General features: G+C 37.7%; 1 protein-coding gene across 1 annotated transcript in view; it reads right to left on the bottom strand.

The window, feature by feature from the left end:
* LOC121317409 overlaps positions 1 to 21910 on the bottom strand; it is a 72215-nt gene extending 50305 nt beyond the window's left edge. The window contains exon 1 of the mRNA XM_041253310.1: positions 21303 to 21910. Within this exon, the coding sequence (XP_041109244.1) occupies positions 21303 to 21562 (260 nt within the window). The 5' untranslated portion in view covers positions 21563 to 21910. The remainder of the gene's footprint in view (positions 1 to 21302) is intronic.
* Positions 21911 to 25053: the final 3143 nt, after the last annotated feature.

Here is a 25053-nt window from a genome sequence, read left to right as displayed (position 1 = left end):
AAGCTCTTGCCCAACTTCCAAGCCGTTGCTATGCAACTTAAAAAAAAAACTCGCAGTAAGACTGTGCAAAATGATAGATTATTGTGGCAGGGTGGAAGTCCTGACAGTTTAAATAGTTATGTGAGAATGTAAGTTTGGCATTAATGGGGTTAAATACCTCCCTGCCAGCAATCACAGGTGACATGTGGCCATTCCCCAATTATGTAATTGAGTACTAACTGGGGAATGGCCACTTTGTATGGTGGTGGTATAATGAGAAAAGCTGTCTACATTTTGTATCTATAGTCCTTATTGTTTTGTTTAGTGTTTAAACTCTTTATTTTGGCCTTCATGCCCTGTGTTTTATTTGTGTTTCATTAATAAATGTGCCTAGCCAGCGCTTAAACTGCAGCTTTCCAGCCTCTGTGTTTCCTTCCTGCTGGTAACAGCTTGGGCCACAGCGCTATCCTGCCACAATTATGAGTAGACTTTTCAGGTCAACAGTACTTAATCTGTCAGCACTGCTGTCCAGTAAAGAGGCCTAGGAAGAAAAAAAAAGCTCTCAAAACACTGTATCTATGGCAGCCAAGGATAAATAAATTCTCTCAACACCAGGAAACTAATCTTGGGGTATGTGAATACTCAAGCAGGGATATGGGTAATGGTTAAATATTTTCTAGAATAAATTAAAACTATTATTGGTGCAGGGGGTGCTTGTTTTTTTTTTCCAATTAATGACTAGAATAGTAGGTGTTTAATTAAAATATGTAGGCCTAGTGGTCAAAAGGTAGGGTAAAAACAGGCAATAAGTGAGGGTGGCGTTATAGTGAGGGTCAAAAAAAATACACACACACGCAACCTTCTATGTTTATAATAAATTCAAACTTTTTAATTTTTTAGTTATACAATAACATTATCTCCAGTACTGTCATTTCAACTTTACTGTTTGTGGCAGCCTGTAAGCCTGCTGAATATTCTCCCCCATTGAACGATGCCATCTATTCATTTCACAAAACAATTTAAGCTCAACAGCATTCTTTTTTAAGCAGTTAAAAAAAAACTTTGAATATGTAAAGGCAAACACTTACAAAACTGATGCTTGCACGTAAACAAACAAACCTCTGACTGACTTTTTTTTTTTTTTTTAAACATTTACTGTGGTTTATAAAAGTCTCTTATTTTAGCCTACGTTAAGCCTTTTTCAGGTTAAACAAATCGACCCGTTCCATCAAGTTAAGTCATTTGTTTTTATCTGTTAGGATGTCTCCAATTGTCCTTCGATTTAGAGTACATGCCTCACTTAGGGGAGAAAACATTTGCAATGTCTTGCTGACTTGCTTTCAGATGCATACACGCAGACCTTTTTCTTTTGCTCTGGTGTTAAATGTAGGGTTGACCTGCCATGTTGTACTTTCTGTTTTGCTTTGGGAGCGGGAGTGTTGATGACATTGGTATGAACGTTCAGTTAACAATGAATTAGGAAAGCGAGTCAAAGGTTAACTGCATTTAAACTGCTATTTTGCTGGTGCTACAATGAGGGAAACTACAATGCTTATATTTACGTTTGCTTGGCTTGGGAAGCTGGCGTGTGGCGGACGACGGGGTGGCGATGTAACGGGTACAAATAGAACTGTTTTTTATATTGGTGACATTTGTTCAGAGAAAATAGCAGGTGGTATGTGAGGGTGGCGTTATAAAGGGGGGATGCATTACGCGGGACAACTGTACATAAGATGATTCATAATTAGCAGCACACACATATTGAAGTAGACTAACCCACATATGAAGTTTCTCAAATGTACATCAAACACTGGTGGGTATGTGGCTTGTGTATCAACCCTGTTATTTTTCTATGTGAACATTTAGCAGATCCAGACAGTGGATTGGGGGAATGTTAACTTGGTAAAAGGTCATTTTCAATGATTTGCCCATTGTGTTCAATAAAGGAAGCCTACCATTGGTGTGGGGATGTGGACCAATTCTTCTTCATCAAGCTGATCTTTTGTTTTCTTTCTTTTTTTTATTTTTATAAATTTAGTAATTGCCAATTATTTTATTATTTTCTCTCAATTTGGCATATCCAATTACTTTTAGGCTCAGCTCATAGCTACCACCCCCGTGCTGACTTGGGAGCAGCAAAGGTAAACACACACTGTCCTTGGAATCGTGTGCTGTCAGCTGACTGCTTTTTTCACACTGCAGACTCGCCACTGCAGAGCTACAGTGTTGGAGGACAACACAGCTCTGGGCAGCTTACAGGCAAGCCTGCAGGTGCCTGGCCAGAGTACAGGGGTCGCTGGTGTGCGGTGAGCCGAGGACACCCTGGCCAACCTAAGCAGCGCTCAGCCAATTTTGAGCCACCCCCTGGGAGCTCCAGTCTACGGTCGGTAATAGAACAGGCGAGGTCCAGGCTATAGGGCGCATCCTGCACTCCACATGGAGCGCCTTTACCAGATGCGCCACTCGGGAGCCCCCAAGCTGATCTTTTCTAGTTGTCTTTTTCTATAAAACTTTCAATTCCATTGTTCCTTTCAAGATATCAATAGCAAATAAAATGAATGAACAGAATGATTCTTTCTTTATCCAACACATTTTATTTTCAACAGAACAGTTGTTGTCTAAACTGAATGAACCAGGGTTCTGTTATGAACCTGTTCCATTGTAAACAGTTTTCAATGTTTTGTATTTTAATGGTTCCGTCTGCTGGAGAACAACCATGTTTCAACCCTTGACTTCCCTTCCCTCAGGCTAGTACCAGGTGCTGATATGCATTAACCATGCAGTGGTATTGTAGACCCAGCAATTTCCATAAGGGGTGGCTAAAGGCCAAACAGTACAGACTGACGCCAAGGTACTGTATTTGTCGGGAAATAATCAGCTACAAGTCCAAGCACGTTACTCTCAAGTCAAGGGGTAGTTATGCACAAGGTAGCTAACACAGTGACTACGGTCATGCTCTTTTTTCAATCAATTTTGTACCATTTTTTTTTAACCTTCTAAAAACACATTTAAGGAAATCAGGTTGGCTTACAAAGTACTGCTGGTACTCTCTTGTGGCTCTCTTAATTCATTTCAGTCCAAAACCTTGTTAATAAACATGTCCTGAATTACTGATCTGAAGACCAAAGCCTTGTTCCAGCTAGATATGAATTGTTTAATTGAACCCCTGTGTTAAATGGGGAATCAAATACTTGCTGAACAAGGTCCTGCTTTGGAATGGTCTGAAATAATCAACCCACACTACTTTTTAAAAAAAAAAAATTTAATTGCTATCAATTGTATTACTGATACCCTAAACCTGACTAAACCACAATTAAGGGTATTACTGAGATGAATTATTGTTTCAGCTAATTAGGCATTTTATATATTGAACAGTTGGTTACTGTTACCATTACTGGTTTATTATTTTTTACTAAGTTTGGAGTAAATTACTGAATTTTATAACTTATTTTATATCAGTGTTTTTTTTTTACATATATATTTAATGACAACTGGCAACCTCTGTTCCCACTGCCAAAGCAATGGTTAGGGTGGTACTTTAATTCCCTGAAACAGGACACTTTCAAATTACAAGCATGACCAGTTATAATTTGCTACCATGACAATTGTTTAGATAATCTATTCCAATGTAAACATGTGTACTAATTCTTTATTTATATTTTTTCCTATTCATAGCATGACCGTCCTGTCACAAACTCCACAGCATTTTCTCACAAATACTGACACACCAAGGGTACATATTGTACCAGCTGTACTCACTTGGGGCTCGTTCAGTTCATTCCGAACCAGTTCCTTGATTACTTTAATAAACACCTAGGCCTGGTTGTAACCAGGCACAGGACTGCTCAGTTCAATAACTAAGGACATGGTTGGAACAAGGTGGGACTGGAATGGATCCGAATTGCCACATATCATGAGTACCACTGTTCTAATCTTTTACAAAGCGTTTTCAAAGACCACTGACCAGTATTTTTATTAGAGTCATTATGATAGGTCTGTGTTATGGTGCTTTTACCTGCGTTCAGGACCTGCACTTCAGTTGTAACAGCCCAGGTGTCTTTATAGAAGTAATAGCCAGCACCATCTAGTGATGTGCCACTTTGGAGACAGTTTCCTTCTGTTTTTTAACTCTTAGTTCAATATTATTTGGGCCATTTGTTAGTATACCAAACACGGTGTCCAGAATCTACCAGCATTTAAAGCAGTGACATGCTTAGTGGTTTAACTTTTTATGGTATTGATATTGTTTTAATTAGGTCAATAAACCTGAGAGAAAACCACCATTTTCATCAAGTTGCTCATATAGCAACTGTTTTGATTTTGCTTTGGTGCTTTGCACACTGCAAAAAAACTAGTTCTTACAATTGCCTTGTGTTATATGGCTTTTGTTGTCCACATAAACAAGTAAAAACACCTATTTGGTTATACCTATTATATTGATACCTATTTGGTTTCTATTTGGTTCCTATCAACCTGTTATTCTAAAAGGATAACTTTGTGGGTTTTCTCAACAAACAATACTAACCATGAGGCTAAGCACAGGCGGCACAATGAGGGATGTATTATTGCACCTGAGAGGATTTGAGAAGTGTGTTCAGACTCATGGCCTGCACAGCTGCACGGCCCAGAGACGATACATGAAAACATCACACCTGAAAGAACATTTTAGGGGAAAAACCATACATTTGGTTTTGGTTCTTGAACTTGAGTATGTGATTCACAACAAATCTTTCTGAACGTGGTAGTAGCAAACATAAGTATGCCTATTAAATCACTGACAGTAATAATGTAGCAAGCAGCATTCGTAGAAGGGAGGGAGCTTGTTCTACACTGAAATGACTACTATTAAAGATACAGACTCTGGACTGTCCCTAAGGTCTTGTACTTGGTGAACAGCTACAGTAATTACAGTAATTGTATAAGAATTACTGTTAAAGATGTCTTAAAATTCCAGTACAATGGTATAGAATAATATGTACCCTACAAATAATGTATACACTTATATTGTATTGTGAAGATTAAGATTATTGGAGGCCTTTTATCTAAGGACTCCTAGTATAATAATCTCACTCTTCAAACAAAAAATAACCGGACTGCAGGATTTTTAGCTTCACAACAATATAATTTCAGTACATTTTCGTTTAGACTTGGATAAGAACTGGGAAGCAGAGGTCTGTGAGTCTTCAATCAAATCATATAACTTTTCTCTCACAATAGTTATTTACTGTAGTACAATTGTACACTATTAAAGAGCACTTTGATCGGTTTATACACGTATCTGCCACTAGATGGAGAAAGTCACACGCCATAGTGCTTCAAGTCCTTGTACACAACAACAACACACATCACATGTCGTCACTGTGCAAAAGTTCACAAGGTACAGGCTTACGTAATCTACAGATATATGCAAACTTTCACTTTAACCCTGTATGTGCACCTCTCCCTCATATACGGCTGTAAAGATGGTGACATGGAAACAGCTGTGTGCATGAAACAGTGAAAGAAACCGGCTGGTTGCCACTGTAAGAATTACAGGCACTTAGTTTTAGTATTTATACTGATGTATTGAACCAGGATCCACAAAGATAACACCCTGTCACTTTATCCAAAGTGCATAAATTGATAATTTGTTGGAGCAAAGGACAGGAGATTATAATAGACTGCACTGCATATTTGTGTGAATTTCCATTTCCCAAACTATTGACAAACTGGTATTTATTTAGAACAAAATGTAAGCAGTTCTTGCCATTCCTTTTAACACAGTCGCAGCATTTGACTACCAGGGGGTCCTGCATGCTTAGCTATCATATTGTCCTCTACTTATTATTCCGCGCTGGAGAAAGAATCCCATTCGAAGGTCATGCAGTACAGTGGAGTTGGCAGTCCGTACCTATGTATGCAGATCAATTACACTTCACATTTTTCTATATATCTGGAAAAAAATTATCCAGTTATTACGAAACATGGTTTAAACATTCTTTAGCATAATTTTTTGGGGAATGTCAGATTTGGGGATATATGGGAGTGTCCGTACAATCTGTCCATCTGTCACACCATCAAGCAGGAACAAACGTTACATTTGTGGCTAAGTCAACTCTGGCATTCTTGAAGAAAATAAAGTAAAATAAAAGTTCTGGAATGGCCTTCGCAATCGCCAGATCTTAATCCAGTAAAAATACTTTGGACTGATCTGAAATAAACTGTCTGACCAGAGTTAGAAAGTGTAAATAAAAATATAGTGAGAGTCAATGAGATGTCTCCACAAATATAGGAAAGCAAACATGTGTGTGTGTGTGTGTGTGTGTCGATATATATATATATATATATGATATATAATATATATATATATATATATTATATATATATATATAATAGTGTGCAATTGTGTGTGTCTATATATATATATTACGATAAAAGCGTTGATGGCTACTTTCTACAATAAAAGCGTTGATGTCACACAAATGTGCTCAAAAAAGTACAATAATGTAAAAGTACTGTTTATTACATAGGGACGCGTAGCTGTTACAGCAATGTAACATTCAGTAATCCCTTCTGCACTCATACCATATCTAAGCAACTGTTTTTGGCAAAGAGATCAATCTTATTAATTTCACTGTGCAATGTTGAAATATTTGTTCAGCATTTTCACACGCACAGACATGTGTTTAGGAAACCAGGATAACCTCAAAGAATATGCCCATTGTACTTAGGACAACTTGCAAACTAAAAAGATTTCAAAAGATTAGAACATTGCCTCCCAAGGCTACTTGTGTATTCATGACAGTATATTACTGCTACCAATTGCTTAAAGAAATACATATTTCATTACTCATTAGAGGGAGTTGGTCACAATAACACACTTTTAAAATGTGACACCAAAACAATAATTGCTACTGTATTAGAGCCCAGCTAAGGACACTATTAGTTTACATTAGATTTGTAAAACAAAACACCACACCACTTTCCATAAGCTGCAACTACTTAAAAACTACTTCATACTGTTACTAAGTCTGAAATGATGACTGTGTGGTTCAGGCTTTATCTTATAGGATGAGGTGAAGCAAAAGTAAAGGTTAAATAAACAACATTCTGCAAGGCTCTTACTGGACATCCTCTCCATTTCCTTCAGGTTCTTTTGAATGATGAACCCTTTCAAAGCCTTTCCTGAAAAGTGCCATCAAGCAGGCCTAAACTGATACTTCTAAGTTAAACCTTTAAATACACACCATAAATAAATACACCTTTCCAATTCTGCAGATAAGGGAAATTACTAATGTTTGAGAGTTGCATTTATTCTCTCCATGTAATTAGTTTCTTTGAAAAATTGACATAAATTTTCATTCAGAGTGGACCATACTCACAAAACTTTAACTCATTAAAAATCCCTACCGTTTCTGATGTGGTTAATCATTTGCCTGTTTGAAAAATGTAATGTTACCATGTGTAACTGTCAGTGTTATATGCAGCACAGCTGTTGAATTTGTATCCCTGCCAGAAAAATGACTGATAAGTGCTTATGCAAACAAGCCTTTTGTATAGTGGTTAGGCTGCTTACTTGCACTGTTCATAGTCACCGGTTTGGGCCTTGCCTCTGTCCTGTTAGGCATGCCTGAACTACAAAAATGATTTAATAACTTGATCTTAACAACTTGCAATTCTCCTTGCCTGTACTGCTGCCACGTTCCTCCTCAGAATACCAGTTGCAACAGAGAAAGAGTTCACCAGTGCCAGCTTCACTCATGCATTATGTGTGCCCCCATTTATTTATCCAGCCTGCCTGATATAAAAATCAAATTTAAATCAAAGTTCAGGAAGTTTTTATGGATCGTGTGTGGTAAATTCCCTGTGTCAGGCACGACTAGTACATACCAATACAACGTGGCTTGTTTAGCTCGCTTCAGGGCAAGATAAAAAGGTACTTCACCTTTAACAACCTGAGCTGTTTATTTCTGCTCTTGAAGCAAGTCATTTAAATACTATAGTAAAGAAGCTACTTGGAACAATAATGTCATTGTTACTTCCATCAGTTTATTGGTTATTCCTATACTATTGTAAAACCACCACTACAGTAAAACCTTGATTATCAGGACTTACACATTCCAAACTACTAATGTGTTGACACCTGAGGATTGGCACAATCACAAAGTTCAGTGTGCATTACAAGTACATGTCAACTAAGCTTAGAGTTCTCACCGCTACAGCTTGTTAAGCCTGGTTTGATGCAATCAATATACAAAAAATGTGTTTTAAACCTGTCAAGAAAAGAAAGAGCTCAAAATGTAAATGGTGGTAATTAATGTTATTGTAAACTAACTGCACTAGAAATGGAGGAATCCATAAAAAAAAAAATAATTTGCCAAATGCTTCCAGCACACCCAGGTAAGTAAACAGTCTACAAAACAAGGCGGAACCATCCACAGGTAGGATGTAAGCACAGTACTGTAACTGTTTGCTTTTTTATTATACTTTTGATCATCAGAAGATTTTGAAACCAAGCACTATGAGGAATGTCACAGAACTACATGCTATTTTGTGTTCCTCTACAAACATATATTGCACACTAAGGACATCACAGTGGTGATTTGTCCTCCCTTCGTCTTCATTTACAAAATTTTTGCATGACATCTGCGCACCAAAGGTGCACAACTTTTATATAATTGATCTGCCCCCCTGCTGATAGATGCTCAGTGTCTGTGTACTGTTCTTTATAAACTGCTAGGAATATCCTATGGAAACACTGTTTATGTAAGTGCCCACAAATATTGTAGGGGCAGTTAAATTAATATTAATTAAACAGGTGCTTCAGTTAAATGAATCCTCCTTTGTATCTGTGGCACTGTGTGATGGAGAGCGAATGAATCCGAATCAACAATCTCCCTCTCGACCGGTGAGGGCACTGTACAACAGGAGCTGCGGGCTTCCTACTGAATGATTGGGCAGTTCATCCCAGGGACAGTCGGGAGCCGGCCATTCAGGAAGAGGGCGGCGTTACGGTACCTGGAGTCATCACCCTAGTACAGTGAGCGAAGTTTCAGTCATGAATTGGAGGAGACGTGATTGAACTAGCTATCGGAGGGGGCGGGGCTTAGGGTACTTTAGGGGGACGTGACGCCGTAATCGGCTCCTTTGTTGTGGTTAATGGGAGGAGACAAGGACGGAACCTTGAATGACGTGTGGGTTCATTGAGAAGTGTTGTGTTTGTTTTGCCAGACGGCTGACACGAAGCTGGAGCTGCAGCGAGAAGCCCGGACCTGAACGCGCACGAGCACCAGCACTCAGAGCACCGCACCTGCACCAGAGCACCCAGTCTGGAGACGTGTTTTGTGTTTATTATTTCGGGACTGCAACCCCTTTGTTTTGTAGCTGGTAATACCCATTGCTGGGTAGAGCCAGCTTTATTATTTAAGTCCAGTTTTCGCTGGCAATACCCATTGCTGGGTAGAGCCAGCTTTATTATTTGAAACCCGGTTTTAAGGGCATTAAAGAAACCTGACCGGTAAACTTTGTGTTTGTCCTTTGTTGGAGCACCTCAAATCACCTATACACCGGAGCACTACAAACCACTTTGCCACACACTGTCACAGAAAGACAATGATTTTTGGTGTTAAATCTCTCTCTTAACCTGTGAGGGTGCTAAGTAACGGGAACACAGTACTCTGGGCTACTTGGCCTGACACTTCTTTCTGAGGGTTAAAAGGAAGTCGTTCATGTAGAAAAGAGACAGAGCTTCGGTACACTAACTCATTAACCCAAATGATGTAGCAGGGTTTACCAAGGGGTCATGAGTGATGGTATAAATAGGGGTCGAAGCAATGTTAGCTGTTCCTTCGTTTTTTGTTGTGTTGTTGACCTGGAAGGACCTGCACCGTTGGTGAAATAAATAGTAAGTGTTTGTTTGTACTGTCTATTGTTGAGTGTAATCACTCGACGACTAACACGTTCCGTAGCTGTCGCCAGAGGCCAGCACAAACCCGGAACAGCACTTCAGTGCTGAAATAAATTGCCAGCAGTGTTTATTGGCTACTCCTGTACTATTGTAAAACCACTGATATAGCGCTAGTATTTATGAAAAAAATCCCTTGACCCGGTGGGCGCAGCACGTAGTCTCCTGGCGACGAAGGTGGGAGTTGCGTGTAGTCTACCCCTGTTACAGGGGCTGGTCGGCTCTCCCTCACTTACAGGGGACTGGTGCGGCTCTCCCTCACTTGTAGGGGACTGGTGTGGCTCTCCCTCACTTGCAGGTGACTGGTGCGGCTCTCCCTCACTTGCAGGTAACTGGTGTGGCTCTCCCTCACTTGCAGGGGACTGGTGTGGCTCTCCCTCACTTGCAGGGGACTGGTGCGGCTCTCCCTCACTTGCAGGGGACTGGTGCGGCTCTCCCTCACTTGCAGGGGACTGGTGCGGCTCTCCCTCACTTGCAGGGGACTGGTGCGGCTCTCCCTCACTTGCAGGGGACTGGTGCGGCTCTCCCTCACTTGCAGGGGACTGGTGCGGCTCTCCCTCACTTGCAGGGGACTGGTGCGGCAGGGGACTGGTGCGGCTCTGCACTTGCAGCAGGGGACTGGTACGGCTCTCCCTCATTTTGCAGGGGACTGCTGTGGCTCTCCCTCACTTGCAGGGGTAGGCAATGGAGGCAGAGGCAGCTCCTGCTCCTCTCCTCCAGGTGGTGAAGGTGGGGGAAGTGAAACCAGCAGGCATTCACCCTCTGCTGGTGGGCTGTGGACGCTCCGACTCCCCCTCTGTGGGCTGTGGATGCAGTGACTCCTCCCTCTTGGGCTGTGGAGGTGAAACCAGCAGGCATTCTTCCTCTGCTGGTGGATATGGGAACAGCTGCCTCCCGGGCTTTGGATTCCCTCGGTGCCCCCGCCTGGGTGCTGGACACTCACGGTCCCCCCGCCTGGGCGCTGCACGCTCGCAGATTTTTAATCGACCTGTTTTTTTTGTTGTTCCACCCCAATTAGCTACTAAACCCGAACCAAGTCTCCTGAACCAGCTAGAAACCAATGAACCACCAGATGTGACCAGTATTTAGGTAGGTTGAAACCTATGAGCAAAAGTAAAAGGAATAACGTCTAAAGTCAATTATATAGCAGTATTAAAAAATGTTGTGAATATTTGGAAGCAGTTTAAAGTAATTTACATATAGCTGCTGGCAGATGACTGACTGTAAACAGGATATCATCAGCACTGCATTCATGTTGGTGGGTTGTGATACCAGGATGCAATCAATGAAAGACACTGTCAAGAGATTATGCCACTTTACTCCAGTCCATCATACCTTGGAAGAAAGACAACTGAGCACAGCCCCAAGAAGCAACAAGACCTGCTCATAAGTAGAAATGGATGTCAAACTGTATTTAATTAATCAAAACAGATTTAACTTTCTGCCTACCAGCTGATCTAATGAATACAGTTTATCATGTGTTAGTGCCTTTATCATTCACCTCTCAGAATCACAATCAGACTAACATTTGATTAGGATGGCAGATGGAGGACTAAACAACTCAGGAGTTAAAGATTACTAATAGGCTCGACAAGGTCAAACAATTTTTTTTTTAAGACTGACATAAATGCTTGGCGTAAAACTAAAACTTTATGCACCCCACATTATGACGTGTCTATGTTGTGATCACTTGATAAAACAAAATGTCGGCTTCAGTGATAAAGACAATAGATGGAATCATACAGTGAAAGCATGACAGATTGCAATATATATATATATATATATATATATATATATATATATATATATATATATATACACACACACACACACATATATACACACACAATTGTATACGTCTTGCAGAACTTGTGTTTATAATGCTGTAGATTCATATTGCTTTGAAAGAAAATTACAACTGCAACTTGCATAGATTAGGTTCTGTAGCCGTCACAGACAGTCGACAGTGGTAGTATCAGATTAATTTAACCCTATTTATGAATGTTTTATGCACAAGCAACCACCGATTACTTACTTTCTAATTACCCTGTATATTAAGTTTAGGGCAAAGTGTGGTAAAGCATAGTAAATACATGGTTAAGCACAGGTAGGCACTGTAAAGCCCAGAGAGGTAAGGTAAAGAATATACTGTATAGTTTTGATATCTTGAGGTGTCCTGACGGGTTGAGGCATATTTTAGGGATTTTTAGACAAACACCACTTTATGTTCTTTTTGAGTTTTGTACTTTATCTGTTAAAACCTAAAGTAAGAAAAACAATGGCTTATTTCACGATTAAACATAATATTTATTAAAGCAGAAAAAAATAGCGTTAAATGAGTATGATCTGGAACATGTTCATTTACAAAACTGACCATCTGAAACCTACTGAGAGAATGAAAAATATGTGTTTGTTTTAACAAGTGGTTGTTTCAAAGCTGCCCATGTGAGACTTACATAGCGAGAATGAAATGTCACGACTGGGTACTGGGTACTGCACATTGTCTCAACTGCCACATGCCTCCAAAATCCTGCTCATGTCAAAGTCAGGAAAGGTGAAAGAAATACTGAGGTTCAACTGACAGCCTTTGATTACATCACATACGTTCAAATGGATTTGGGCAATCAATCATTCTATTCATAGACTTCCAAGAAAATCTTTAAATTTTAGACATTTTCCTTTTTCATTTGGGGGGTTGAAATTTTTGGAAAAAAAGGCAGGTAAAGATAAACATGTACAAAGCTGAAGGACATGCAAATGTGGATGTCTGCAGCTGGCAAGAATGGTTTAAGTCCTTACTGTTTGTTTCTCTCGCTACAAAAGAAAACTCAAAAAGAAGTAAAGGACAAAAAACTACATTGTTCTATTGAATGCAATGCTACTACTGGTCCGTAGAAGGAATCTATGAACAGGTTTGGAAGAAAAAAATCATTTTTTTTTGTTTGGCTATATATATGTAGCTGCTGGACTTTCTGGTACACTAACAAAACCACTGACCCATTAACCCCAGTGGATGTTATATTATGCACTTGCTAATGCTTTTGTACTTTACTGCCTGGGACTGAAGTTTTCTTTTGTTGTGTCTGTGATCCATATTGCATCATTTTGTGTTTTATGTTCCCACAGATGATTGAATGTTAATTAAAACGATCATTAACAGTAGTGACATTGAATTATTATTACTCTCATGTGATTTATGTAGTATGGTACAAGGCAATAAAGGCATAGATAGATTAACAAGCCTCATGCCCAGCTAAAAAAAAAAAAAAAAAAAAAAAAAACTACAGTGTTCAGATAAGTCACCTAATTCAATTCAAAGACACTTCCTCATTGTTTGGTACTGAAAAAACACATAAATTGAAAATAAAGTAAAAGTTTGGAAACATCTTCTTACAATTAACAGGCTCCTACAATGTCGTGTACGGTGTACTCACCTATTTCAAACTTTGCATATGCTTCATATCAAATTAGCTTTATACTGTGCTTGTTTGTATCTGACTATCTGATAGGCATCTCAAAGTAACCCACGAACACAAGTCTCAACTTGGCTGATGAACCACCCTATAGTGTATGAACTATCCTTAAGAGTACATAAAATATAACCCATGTTCACAGTGCTGTATTGGTGCATATCCGCATAAATGTATAAAAACAATATAGGCTATGTAATAACCGTAGACAGATGGATACACTAATGTATCTCACATTTTTATATGGCAGCTCCACAATCAGGAGAATATATATTTTTATTGCAATTTTCAAGTCTGCAAAACATAAGTGCCTAATTTTCGTTTAAAAACTGGAAATTGAATGGATACCACACACAGGCATGATAGAAAATACTGTGCAGTGGCTGCACTCCTTTCTTTGTGCAAACTCCATGGCCAAACATGTATTTCAGAAAAATAAAACCTGTGAAAGAGCGGGCTGCTCTTCGCACTCTGTTCTTCTCCCCCGCTCCAGTGCCAGATTAACCGATATGCCAATAATACCATTCGCCATAATATGCACAGGGCCCCCAAAATATTGGCTAGCATAGGGCCTCCACGTCCTTTAATTCGGCCCTGAGATCAGTCACTCTAAACTAATTTGGTTTCACTTTATTAAAAAATTATGTTTTTTAAAATCTTATAGCACCCAGCTGTGGCCAAAGGTTTTGCATCACATATAATTTTAGGATTGAGACATAATGTTAAAACAATTAATAAATTATATATATATATATATATATATATATATATATATATATATATATATATATATATATATATATATATATATATGAAAATATTTAGATATTTTAATTAACAATCAAAGAAACTACAAAATTATATTGCAAAAGTCTACCGGAAGCCATAATAGTAGTACAGTATTTTATGTTAAATTTAAAAATGCCACATTTTTTGATTTTTATATGGAAAACTACAATGCGGTATGTAAATTAATATGGTAATGTATATTATTCAACAGGTTCTGTTCCACTTTATGATTTGGTTCAAACAATGTCAAATGATCCAGTCAGGTAACAGGGAGCAAGCCAGGAGTAATAAAATAAAAACAGCAACTTGAACAGTGATAGTTAGGTTTCCAGTTTTGATTCAACCATTCAATAACAACCTCCCTTTACGCCCCTGAGAATTTTTTTTTTTTTTTTTTAACTGACTTAAATTTGAAATTTGGCCCAATCTATTGTGTGAAAATACTGATAACTACCAAGAATATTCATATATTTAAATTCTGTACATACATATATGTATGTATATATGATTATAAAATAATTAAATGAATTACAAAGTACGAGTGCATCTGTAGTTCTGATAGAGATTAACTTCACTTGGGACCATCTAAAAGGTAAAGAACTTGAAATAGTCAACAGGTTGTAGTGGAGTATAGCAATTCTAAACTGCTTTGCATTCTTGAGTCCAAGGAGACTACAACAGCTGTCATACTAGGACAGGGCAAGACCCCAGAATATTTAAAATGTCTACAAATAATAGCATAAGATGTTTTTCCGCAGGGCACTTGATTCATCATTCCTACATATGCCTTAAATAATGAGCTGAAATAACTTCACTGTGTCTTTGTATTGAAATCCTGGGAAAATAACTACCTGTGAAATCAATTTTAGAGCTGGGGGCCCAAACATGTTGAAACAGGTTTTGTTCTGTAAAACTGGTAACAGGTGACAAGTTGTGCTTGAAAGGCAAACCTCTTTTAAAAATAGGCCATTCCATTCCTTGCAGTTTTTTACCCAAATGGCTTTCTACACATAAGAGTTATTTGAGCGTATACAAAATGCCCCCCAAATTATTCAGATAGTTTCATTAACCAGTTCAACTGTATTGCTAAACTTTAGAAACAGCAGATCTGTTCTTGTTGTTCTGTAACACCAATGAAATGAAGAACTGCAACCTCATGACTCATTTTACCAACACTTTTTTTTTAAATACACAGACATAGGGTTGTAAATCTGCAACCTGAAATGGAAAATATCAAATATACTCCTTTGATTGTTTGCTTTCAAACAGCTGCCTGGGGCACTGGCAGTTGAACGTCAACAGGTACTGACAGAGGAAGGGCAGCTGCAACCTAATGTTACAATAGAAGTTTGAAGAGTAGCTGGCTGGTAAAAATGAACAAGGTGAAATATCTTCTGCTGCCATGGAGATGGCTGAGGAGTTAGTGACAGATAGTGCAGAGGTCAGCCAGGATACGACACACATACAAATCTTTTAGCAACCTGTTATTATTTTAGACGTTTCTCTGTTTCGTCTGCTTTCATGCTGACCTGTGTCAAGGCGCTGACACTCAGGAGAGCACTGTCAGACACAGGTCTGTGGTACATGCCTACAGAATAGACACAGGACACAATGTCAGTCCCAATGACTGGTTCATGTGACGCTGTTGATCGGAATGTCAGAGTGTACAGGTGACAAGTGTGGTGCACATCGCAAAGACCATTATGGGGCCTATTCTAGTTCTAAAAGTCAAGAAACAAATACAAAACTAGACAATAAGAGTCTGCATACAGTCTACTCTATGAACTGCCCAGAGGATGTCCCATACTTTTTTCAAGGAGCTCCCAAATTACAATCATTAAATTTGCTACATGATACTCTCGTACGTGAGGCGGTTTAGGTATTTTTTTTGTAGCGTACACAGACGTCCCATGTCCAGCCCAGGTCCAGCCGAAAGGTGGCCTGCTCCAGAGGGGGGCTCTGCAACAGCTTTGGTCTGTTTTTTGGTCTATTGTGAACTCAGCGGTTCCTGAAATGGCTCAAGTTTGCCAAATACACTTGTAGCCAACACCTCTATTTTCACCGTCAAACAGGCATATAAAATATCTTTGACAGGGGCAGTGGACTCCAAAATACAAACAACAACTTTTATATTTGTGCTATAATGTGAAAAGAAATTTAATAATTCACGTGGGATGAATGTGAAACAAGCCTAGTTGTCACGGAACTCTTTATTGTCAGAAATATTATTTTTCACACACATCTCGAAATGTAACCTGTGATTGTATTTTGATACCTATCAATATTAGGAAATGTTCCGTTTTGTGGGTAACTCTATCTAAAATGAAAGGTTTCACTCATGGACAGATACAGTCCTTTGTTTAAAAGTAACATGCTTTTAGATCTGTGCACAGCGCTTGTATAATTATGCATCATGACATTACCAATTATACAATTGGAAAAATACAGCTACAGACTTGTGAAAGTTTAACCAATTTAAATGTGTATCATCATAAGTGCCATGATATGAAAAGGGTTATCAGACATCCTACAAAAACTGGGATTGTCCCAGTTTTCAGCCTTCTTTTTCTGTCCAGGTCAGAAACAGTAAATTTGTTAAATTGTCCCCGGTTTTACTATTGTATTAATATATATTTTTTAAATTATAAAACAGTATCAGAGTGCTCAGTAATTAACAACAGAGTCATTTATTAGAATGTGTCTGTGCCATTCAAAATAAAATAAACAATCTTACGCATTATGTGTTTAATAATTCTGATTATCTGTATTACACATGTTAATGGTAATAGCTGATCTGTTTTTTTTTCTAATCTCACTTTTTGTAAATTTAATATGTTTTGATTAAATGACAATAAAAAAGAAAACAACGAATTGTTATGATCTGCAATAAATACACACAAATGTTTATTTTAAATTATTATTATTATTATTATTATTATTATTATTATTATTATTATTTACTGTTATTTTAATGGATTGGGAGTTGCTATGGCGTCAGCGAATTGAAGAAAAAAAAGTCTCAGTTTTTCACTCTGAAAATCTGGTAATCCTAGATGTGAATAAGCATTAACTCCATGTCCAAAAGCACTTTACTTTTAAACAAAGGACTGTATTCACCCCTAGAAGTAAATCTTCTGATTTAAAAAACTTTTTTTTTTAAATTGTATCCCTGATAGAACCGTGAAGCATTGTTAGTATATGGTAAATAAAGTTCGGGGGGATGGGGGACGGGACTTTGTAAACACACTATATGCTGCTTTTAAAAGATTATGAAAATGAGTCCAATGATGTGTAACACCCTAAAGGCAAAAGCCTGGTCAAACCTGCAAACCTGTGTAACAAAAGCAACGCTTTCTCTTTCTCACCTACCCTATATCCTGTATTTCAAAAAACAGATCCTGTTTAGTTAATACAAGAGTTAGAAACTGATCACTTTGTTTTTTATAACAATGCTATCTAAGATTTTTGATAAAAAAAATGTGGCTGTCCATCTTATCAGAAGAATCAAGGAAATCAGCAGGGAGTGAAACATAAGAACATAAGAACATAAGAAAGTTTACAAACGAGAGGAGGCCATTCGGCCCATCTTGCTCGTTTGGTTGTTAGTAGCTTATTGATCCCAGAATCTCATCAAGCAGCTTCTGATGGATTCCAGGGTGTCAGCTTCAACAACATTACTGGGGATCATATTCAGAACAATAATGTTTCTGTACTGAAAATGTCATGTCCAGTCACTGTTTTATGTTTTTGATATTTATATTTAATCAAAAATCAACAATGACCCTTTGAATAAAAAATAATTGGCATTTTTTCAAAGGCATTATTATGGCAAATGACCTCACTCCAAGTTATTCTGCACTGCTAGAAAAAAATGAATCTCCCCTCAAGAAGATTTATTGACCCAGTAACACAGGAACAAACAAAAAATAAAAGCAATCTAAAAGAGTTCTAGATAAACACAGCACCCAAGCACAACCGTACAATTCAGTGCCTCTTGCTCATTGTGCACATGTGCAGAGCTATCTTGCCTCAGCCACTACATGTGCACTGTTGATTTTGTCAAAGCGGGTTCACGGCGATTCAGCAGCTACTGTATTAACGCGCAGCGGCTGCCATTGATCAGCGGCTCCTAAAATAAACACTCAGTGAACTACGCATATTTTTAATAATGCATCAAAACCTAACATTGAAAGAGTAAGTTGAAATGTTATAGCATTAAATCGACAAGGCAGTAATGCAAATTATTATTATTATTATTATTATTATTATTATTATTATTATTATTATTATTATTATTATTGTAATGTCTGCACTTTCTAAATAAACGCCCAGAGTTGGTAACCCTATAAAACACTTGCTTGATGTTTGAATTATTTGTATTTAGGGTATTTTTTTCTTCAGAAGCAGGCCAAAACATCAGAGTACTCTCTTTATTTTTTAACAATTAATAAAATAGTGTCTTTTACATCATGATGGTTGCACTTTTCTTTTCAGTTTTATATGTATATCCAGCAGCCATTTATAAACACTGCATAGTGTATAATGTGACTCTTGTATTAAGAAACCAAGTGGAAACCATTTCTCACTGCTGGATGTGCTGTATATTGCAGCTGCGGAAAGTGGTTCCCCCTAAGAAGTGCCTCTTCTAGGGCACTTGGAAATGTAAAATGCACACTGTCCACTCCTGAAGTTCCAGCAAACATTTATAAATACTGCATAGCTAGCACATCCTGCCACGACTAATGGTTTCCTCTTTGTTTCTTAATACAAGAGTCACATTAACAAGCAGTGTTTATAAATGCCTGCTGGGAATACATATACATAAACATGTTTCTCTTTGACAAAATGTTTTGCCATGGCATACAAATATAACTGATTCCAATCATTGCAAGCAGTGTCATGGCAAATTTACAAAGATATGTGTCCCCATCATGAAAGAGCACGTATTTCTATAAGCATGTGTTTTATAGGACTGCTGATATTACAATTTAAAAGTTTAAATGTTTCTGTAATAATAATAAAAATGTGCATTGGTTCCTTGTTGATTTAATGCCACTACTTTAATTTCCGTGCTTTTCAACTTGCCCTTTCAATTTTACGTTGTGTATTTTTGGTGCGTTCTTTAAAATGTGTGAATGTTCGCTGTGCGTTACCACAGGAGCAACTGAATCGACCCAAACCTGTTCTGACAAAATCAGCAGAGCATGTGTAGATACTGGAAAAAGATAGCTCTGCGCATGTGCATGAGCAAGAGATACTGAATTCTGCCACATTTTGTCTTAACATTGTCAGCACCTTCACTCAACATACTTTGCACTCTCTTCTGCACACTCTCTCTACAAACATTCCTTTGTCTTCTTTTTATAATATGTAGTCAGGGTGCATCACAATGCAATGAATACCTGGCCACATTCCACACGTTCCTAATTTACAATTAAGACATTTTAGTGGGTGGGTGTGCAAATGGTGGCCATCTTGGCATCAGTCTGTTCTATCTGAGCCAAGATGGCCACCAGCCACCAAACACACACACACATACATCCATGTGCATCTGTCTAATAGACTTAGTTTTACCGAAAAATCGAAATAATAATAAACTACAATTACAAAACAATTAAAGTTTCTCATTAGAGAATCAGGCAAGCAGTTTTCAAGATACAGCCTCCAACAGTCCAATCAGACGTCAGTGCCAATGTTACCAGCCTACTGAATGAATCATTGACAACAACTACTGCCTATTCAAATATGTACTACAAGAGGTCCCTACTGGCCTACCTAAAGGATGATATTTATTGAGTATGCTCTATTTAATGGGTTGCAATCAGATTGGCTGGTCAATCAGCAGCTGAGAGTTCAAAATTCACACCATCCCATTCCAAGTTTCATCACTACCGTGTGGACAGGACTTGACAGTTGCTCTAGCTAAAAACAGCAGGGTACCACAACTAAATCCCTATTGATTTGGATATTCCTTCCCTGTGGGGAATAATACCAATTGCAATGAGTCTAATTTGTCATTATGTAACCAAGCCGATGTAGCTGGCTGCATTTGATAGTGTTCATTATTTGTAGTAGATTTCTATAGAGACATAACTTGCTATATCATGGAGTTGAACAACTTATGGATGGGTGACCAATCATAATACTCTAACAACATTTATTTTTAAACTAAACACACTGGAGTCTACTCAACTGATCTAAGCAGTAATGATCGAAATTCCAATGTTTATGTAATTCAAGTAGGATGCTTCCTGGCAATCTATATATTTTTTTACAACCAGGTACATGCACTGTTGTTTGATTTGCAGTAATGCACAAATGGCCGTATGTTAATAATCTAAACAGGTGCAAAATTTGGATCCAATGTTTAGACCCTATTGTCATTAAAAAGGAATGATTCTGGTATCTTCAAATTTCAAATTCTCAACTATATGTATCTTAAACATCTTTCATAGTGTTCAGAATTTAAATAACAAGCCTGGACAAGAATGACATTAGATCACATCAATCAGGATAGCCAACAGGACAAAATGGCTTTATTTCCAGCTACTGTAGGTCTCCCTTGCAAGTGTGTGTATTACTATTGTAATACATGTATATAAAACATAAATAAATAAAATAAACTCATGTATAAATATGACCAAAATGACTTGACAATTTATTTCATAAACACTAAATGTTCATTAAAGTCTGTTTGTTTTTTGCTTCTATAACAGTCAATATGTAGAAAGCATTATTCTTAAGTAACTTCACCACATTAACTAGAGATAATACGCTACTTTAACTTAAGTTTCGTATTCAAGAGTTACACTTATACAAACAATGCTTAAAAACTGTTTATATAAAATACACTTAAAATGTCCAACTATTTAGTAACATTAACCTTCCCTGCAGTTTTAAAAAATTCAAGTGTGTTTACTAAGTCTTTTTTTTTTTTTTTTTGCTTATTAGACGTTTATTATGATTATTATTATTATACATAGGCTAATAATAACTGCCGGTACCAAAATTATCGAAAAACCTAAAACATCGACAACCAGAAGCATTAAACAAATGGGTGCACCAATGGGCAATACGATACATGCGATACGCAAAGGTAACCTAAAGAAAGTAATAATTACATGTTTCTGCTGTCCAGGTCCTCCGTCTCATCTGTAAAACCCGGTCCTGCACCTACAGGTGAGGAGGGTTCGTTTGGATGTTTCTTCTTGCGCCATGAACCAAATGTTTTCTTTTTCGCAGCATTTGGACTCTTGGGTTCTGCATCACCAGGACGACTTGGTTGCTTTTTAATAAGTTTACCCTCACTGTCCGGTTGGTTTTCTGATGATTTGCTCTTGTGGAAAAATTTCTTAAACTTGGAGCCTCCTTGCTTATTCATTGTAGTCAGAGTCCAAAGAAGGAAGAATCAACCACAATAAAACAGACAACAACAATACAATAAAAGAGTAGACCACGTCAACTCCAGTTTGCAGCAATACCCTACTGGTCAAGTCATCTACAAACTAGAGAAGCTGGTAAGTCTGGAAGCTACTGCCAAAACCTGCGCCTGAAGTTGAGAAAAATGTGCAGGTACGGCACGTGCACAGCGCTCTTAGCCGTGTGAAAATGGAAAGCACGAGAAAGAGTAAGCATCCTAAAACAATGCTTATATAATTTCAAATATATACACCTAAGCCTTCCGGGTCCATTTGACAGTTTGTTTGCAGTGCCACCCGACTTCTACAGCGCACTGGCGCAGCTGTAATTCGACTCTCCCTGTAGGCAAGCTACTCTACACAAAAGTTTATCACAAAGAGCGGAGAGCTGCCTCCCGGGTAAACAGCACTGATCCTTACAGCAGGTTCAGATTGAAATAATTATACAGCATATTTACTATGGGTATGATGGTTGTATGTACAGTATTACAGATACCTGCCCAATTAATCTAATATTGCATGGAAAACAATCTTAAGAAAAGAAAGAAAAAAAAAACTAAACATTTTATAAGGTGAGCATTACAAATAGTGTAGCAATCAGATAAAGGTTGGCCTGCTTGAAATGTATCTTGCTTGTGTATGGAGACTGGGAATGCACATTGGGTGTGAATTGTTGAACCCCATGCATTTTAAATTACTTTAATTTGATTTATTTTAATAGTAAAGGGAAGAGATATTAATAAAGAGCAAAGGACTTACAACTTTGTAAAGAGTGGAAAGTATGTGCTGTAATCTTTTGTGAAAAATCTTCGGTATGGACACAATATTGTTATTTTTATTTGTGAGACAAAGAAGCAGTTAAGAAGTTGCCCATTGATATTATATACCTCTCGTACATGTTATTTTTTTGCCCTTCTTGTTAAGAAGTAAAATATAAAAAAAATACTGGAACATTTTTCATTTTAATATATATATATAATTATATATATATATATATATATATATATATATATATATATATATATATATATATATACATTTTACTGCTAGATACTATGATTGAGATAATATGAAAGTTAAGAGATTGAATGTGTTCATAACTGGTGCAGAGGTTGTTGGCTGGTGCAGAGGTTGTGGTCTGAGGGTAAAGAATTCTGCAGCTATTCACTCATTCCTACACAACCAGACTCTTAGCCAGTGGCTAGCACAGCACCCCAACAAACACGTTATCTGCATCCTATTATGAAATGTTTCTCATGCTAGATTTAATAAGTCACTGCCAAATATCAGTGCTGCCATTACCAGCTTTAATGTAATTATCCCATTCAACTTCTGTAGCAGTTTTAAAAAGTTTAATAGTGAAAACTAAACATTCATAAAATATTGTACCTTTGCTTGTATAGGCTAGTTTGTATTTTAAGTACATATTTTTTTCGATGCAATGCTAGTTTGAAACATTTGTCACAGTTAAAAATCAGCTGATTTATTTTAAATCTTATTTTAAAGGATTTGTTCCTAGTAAAGATAAATAAAAAAAAAGCACATCGGAAAACCGCCCTTCTCTGAAATACACGTATTGTGTAGCACAAGGAAATTACCACTAATAAGGGCCTTTACTAAGAAGACATTACTCCAATATCTACAATAATCCCTTGGAGACATAAACAGACCTTGTACCTTGATCATAAAAACTTGCTTCCTGTTGGCAAGTTCAGTTTAAGTCATGCATCTCAGATGGGCTTTAATGCCACCTGCTAACAAGAAAGCCTAACAATTGTGTACTTCACATTCATTTATACATTTAATCCCTATTTGCATACTCATTGTCTTGCAGAACACCTCTTGCCTCTGAGTTTGGCAACCCTCACGATCATAGAACAGGCACCGCCAAGGTGCTGAAATAACAAGGTATTCCTGCTCGTCTTGTTTCAGTCACAGTACATCTAAAACATACAGTACACGTTGCCTAATCATTGTCTTAACCTAGGCCATTTTTATCTGTGTCACTTACTCAAAAACATTTTTTTAAACATAAAGGGTTCACAATGGATCAACTTGTATTAAATATGAACATTGCATAGGCCTGTCACGGATGGGGAGTAGTAATGGGGAAGTGACATCACACACAGGTATTTTCCAGTTTAATCAACAATGGTTTAATATGGTGATAAAAGCATAAAATGCAGTTCAATAACAGTTGTGACGAAAGTGCAATTCAAATGGTAGTGCTCTGTGTTCCACTGTGATATGCTGTGCAGGTTTGTAGCATGGTGGCAAAGGTGCTGGTGAAAGTGCTGAGTTGAAGTCTCCGCTCCACTCCTCTGTTTGTCTTGCAGCGTTAGTATCCTGAAACAAACAAAAACATGGTGTTTTCTTGCACCAAAGAGGTCCCAATATAAAAAGGCAGAATTGCCGTCGCTGCACCCCTAATATACTATTAAATCCTGCCCACACGTCGCCACTTTCTACCCAATCAGTGAATACAACAGTTCTGATTGCAAAGATGGGATTCACCAAAATGTCCGACATCCGGTTCGCTCCGGGATTGAAGTTCAGCATATCCTGTGAAGAGCGTATTGTTCCCCTTACACAGCGGCTTGTTTGGTCGGGAAGGAGATTTATAGTTCAGATTCATTCTTTCCTTGCCACAAGGACAAATTACAAGCTATTTGGGTTCTGGCCAGGGACATTCCATAATGTGTGTTGTGACAATTATCAGAGATTGAGCCCACTGGTCATGTTTTATGTTTTGTGAACATTAGAGACCTCTCATTGTGCTGAGCTTCCTGACCCCTGGAAGTTTAAGCTCAGGCCAAGTAAAGTATACTAATCCAGAGTAATAATATCAACATCCAGGATATTATTCGGCGGTTTCTGTAATGGCGCCGCATCTGTCCATTCTCTTCTACAGTTAGTGATCATAAGCTAATACAGTATATTAAGATATATATTGTGACACACACACACACACACACACACACACACACACACACACACACACACACACATATATTTAGTATATGTGTGTGTGTGTGGTCCCATGCTCCACTGTACTTCCTCATCATGTACTGAAAACTTAAATGATCTCAGTTAATACTCAATCTGCAGTTTATTAAAAAGGGACGCTATCTCTTTTTAATGATAGCAGGTATTGCTAGCAATAGATTTTAAATTCTGTAAGCAGAATAAGTTTTAATAATCCAATTTTATGTAAAAGGCGATACAGTAAGCACACAGCTATGAACATTTCAATCACGATTTTCTTGAAAACGGTTAGTCCTACACAGAAATTGTAAATATTGTGAAATATTAAACTTTACAAGATCTACAACTTTTGTTCATAGCATTTTCCGGCAATTTGATACGTGTTGATTTTTTTTTTTTATATCACAACCCCATAAAGTCGGCAATTTCGGACAGCACTTCAACGATAAAGAGCTCTTGTCAAGCCAAG

The sequence above is a fragment of the Polyodon spathula genome, chromosome 6, assembly GCF_017654505.1.
Source record: "Polyodon spathula isolate WHYD16114869_AA chromosome 6, ASM1765450v1, whole genome shotgun sequence".
Classification (NCBI taxonomy): domain Eukaryota; kingdom Metazoa; phylum Chordata; class Actinopteri; order Acipenseriformes; family Polyodontidae; genus Polyodon; species Polyodon spathula.
Note: the sequence above shows the minus strand (reverse complement) of the source record. Positions and strands in the feature narration are given on the sequence as shown.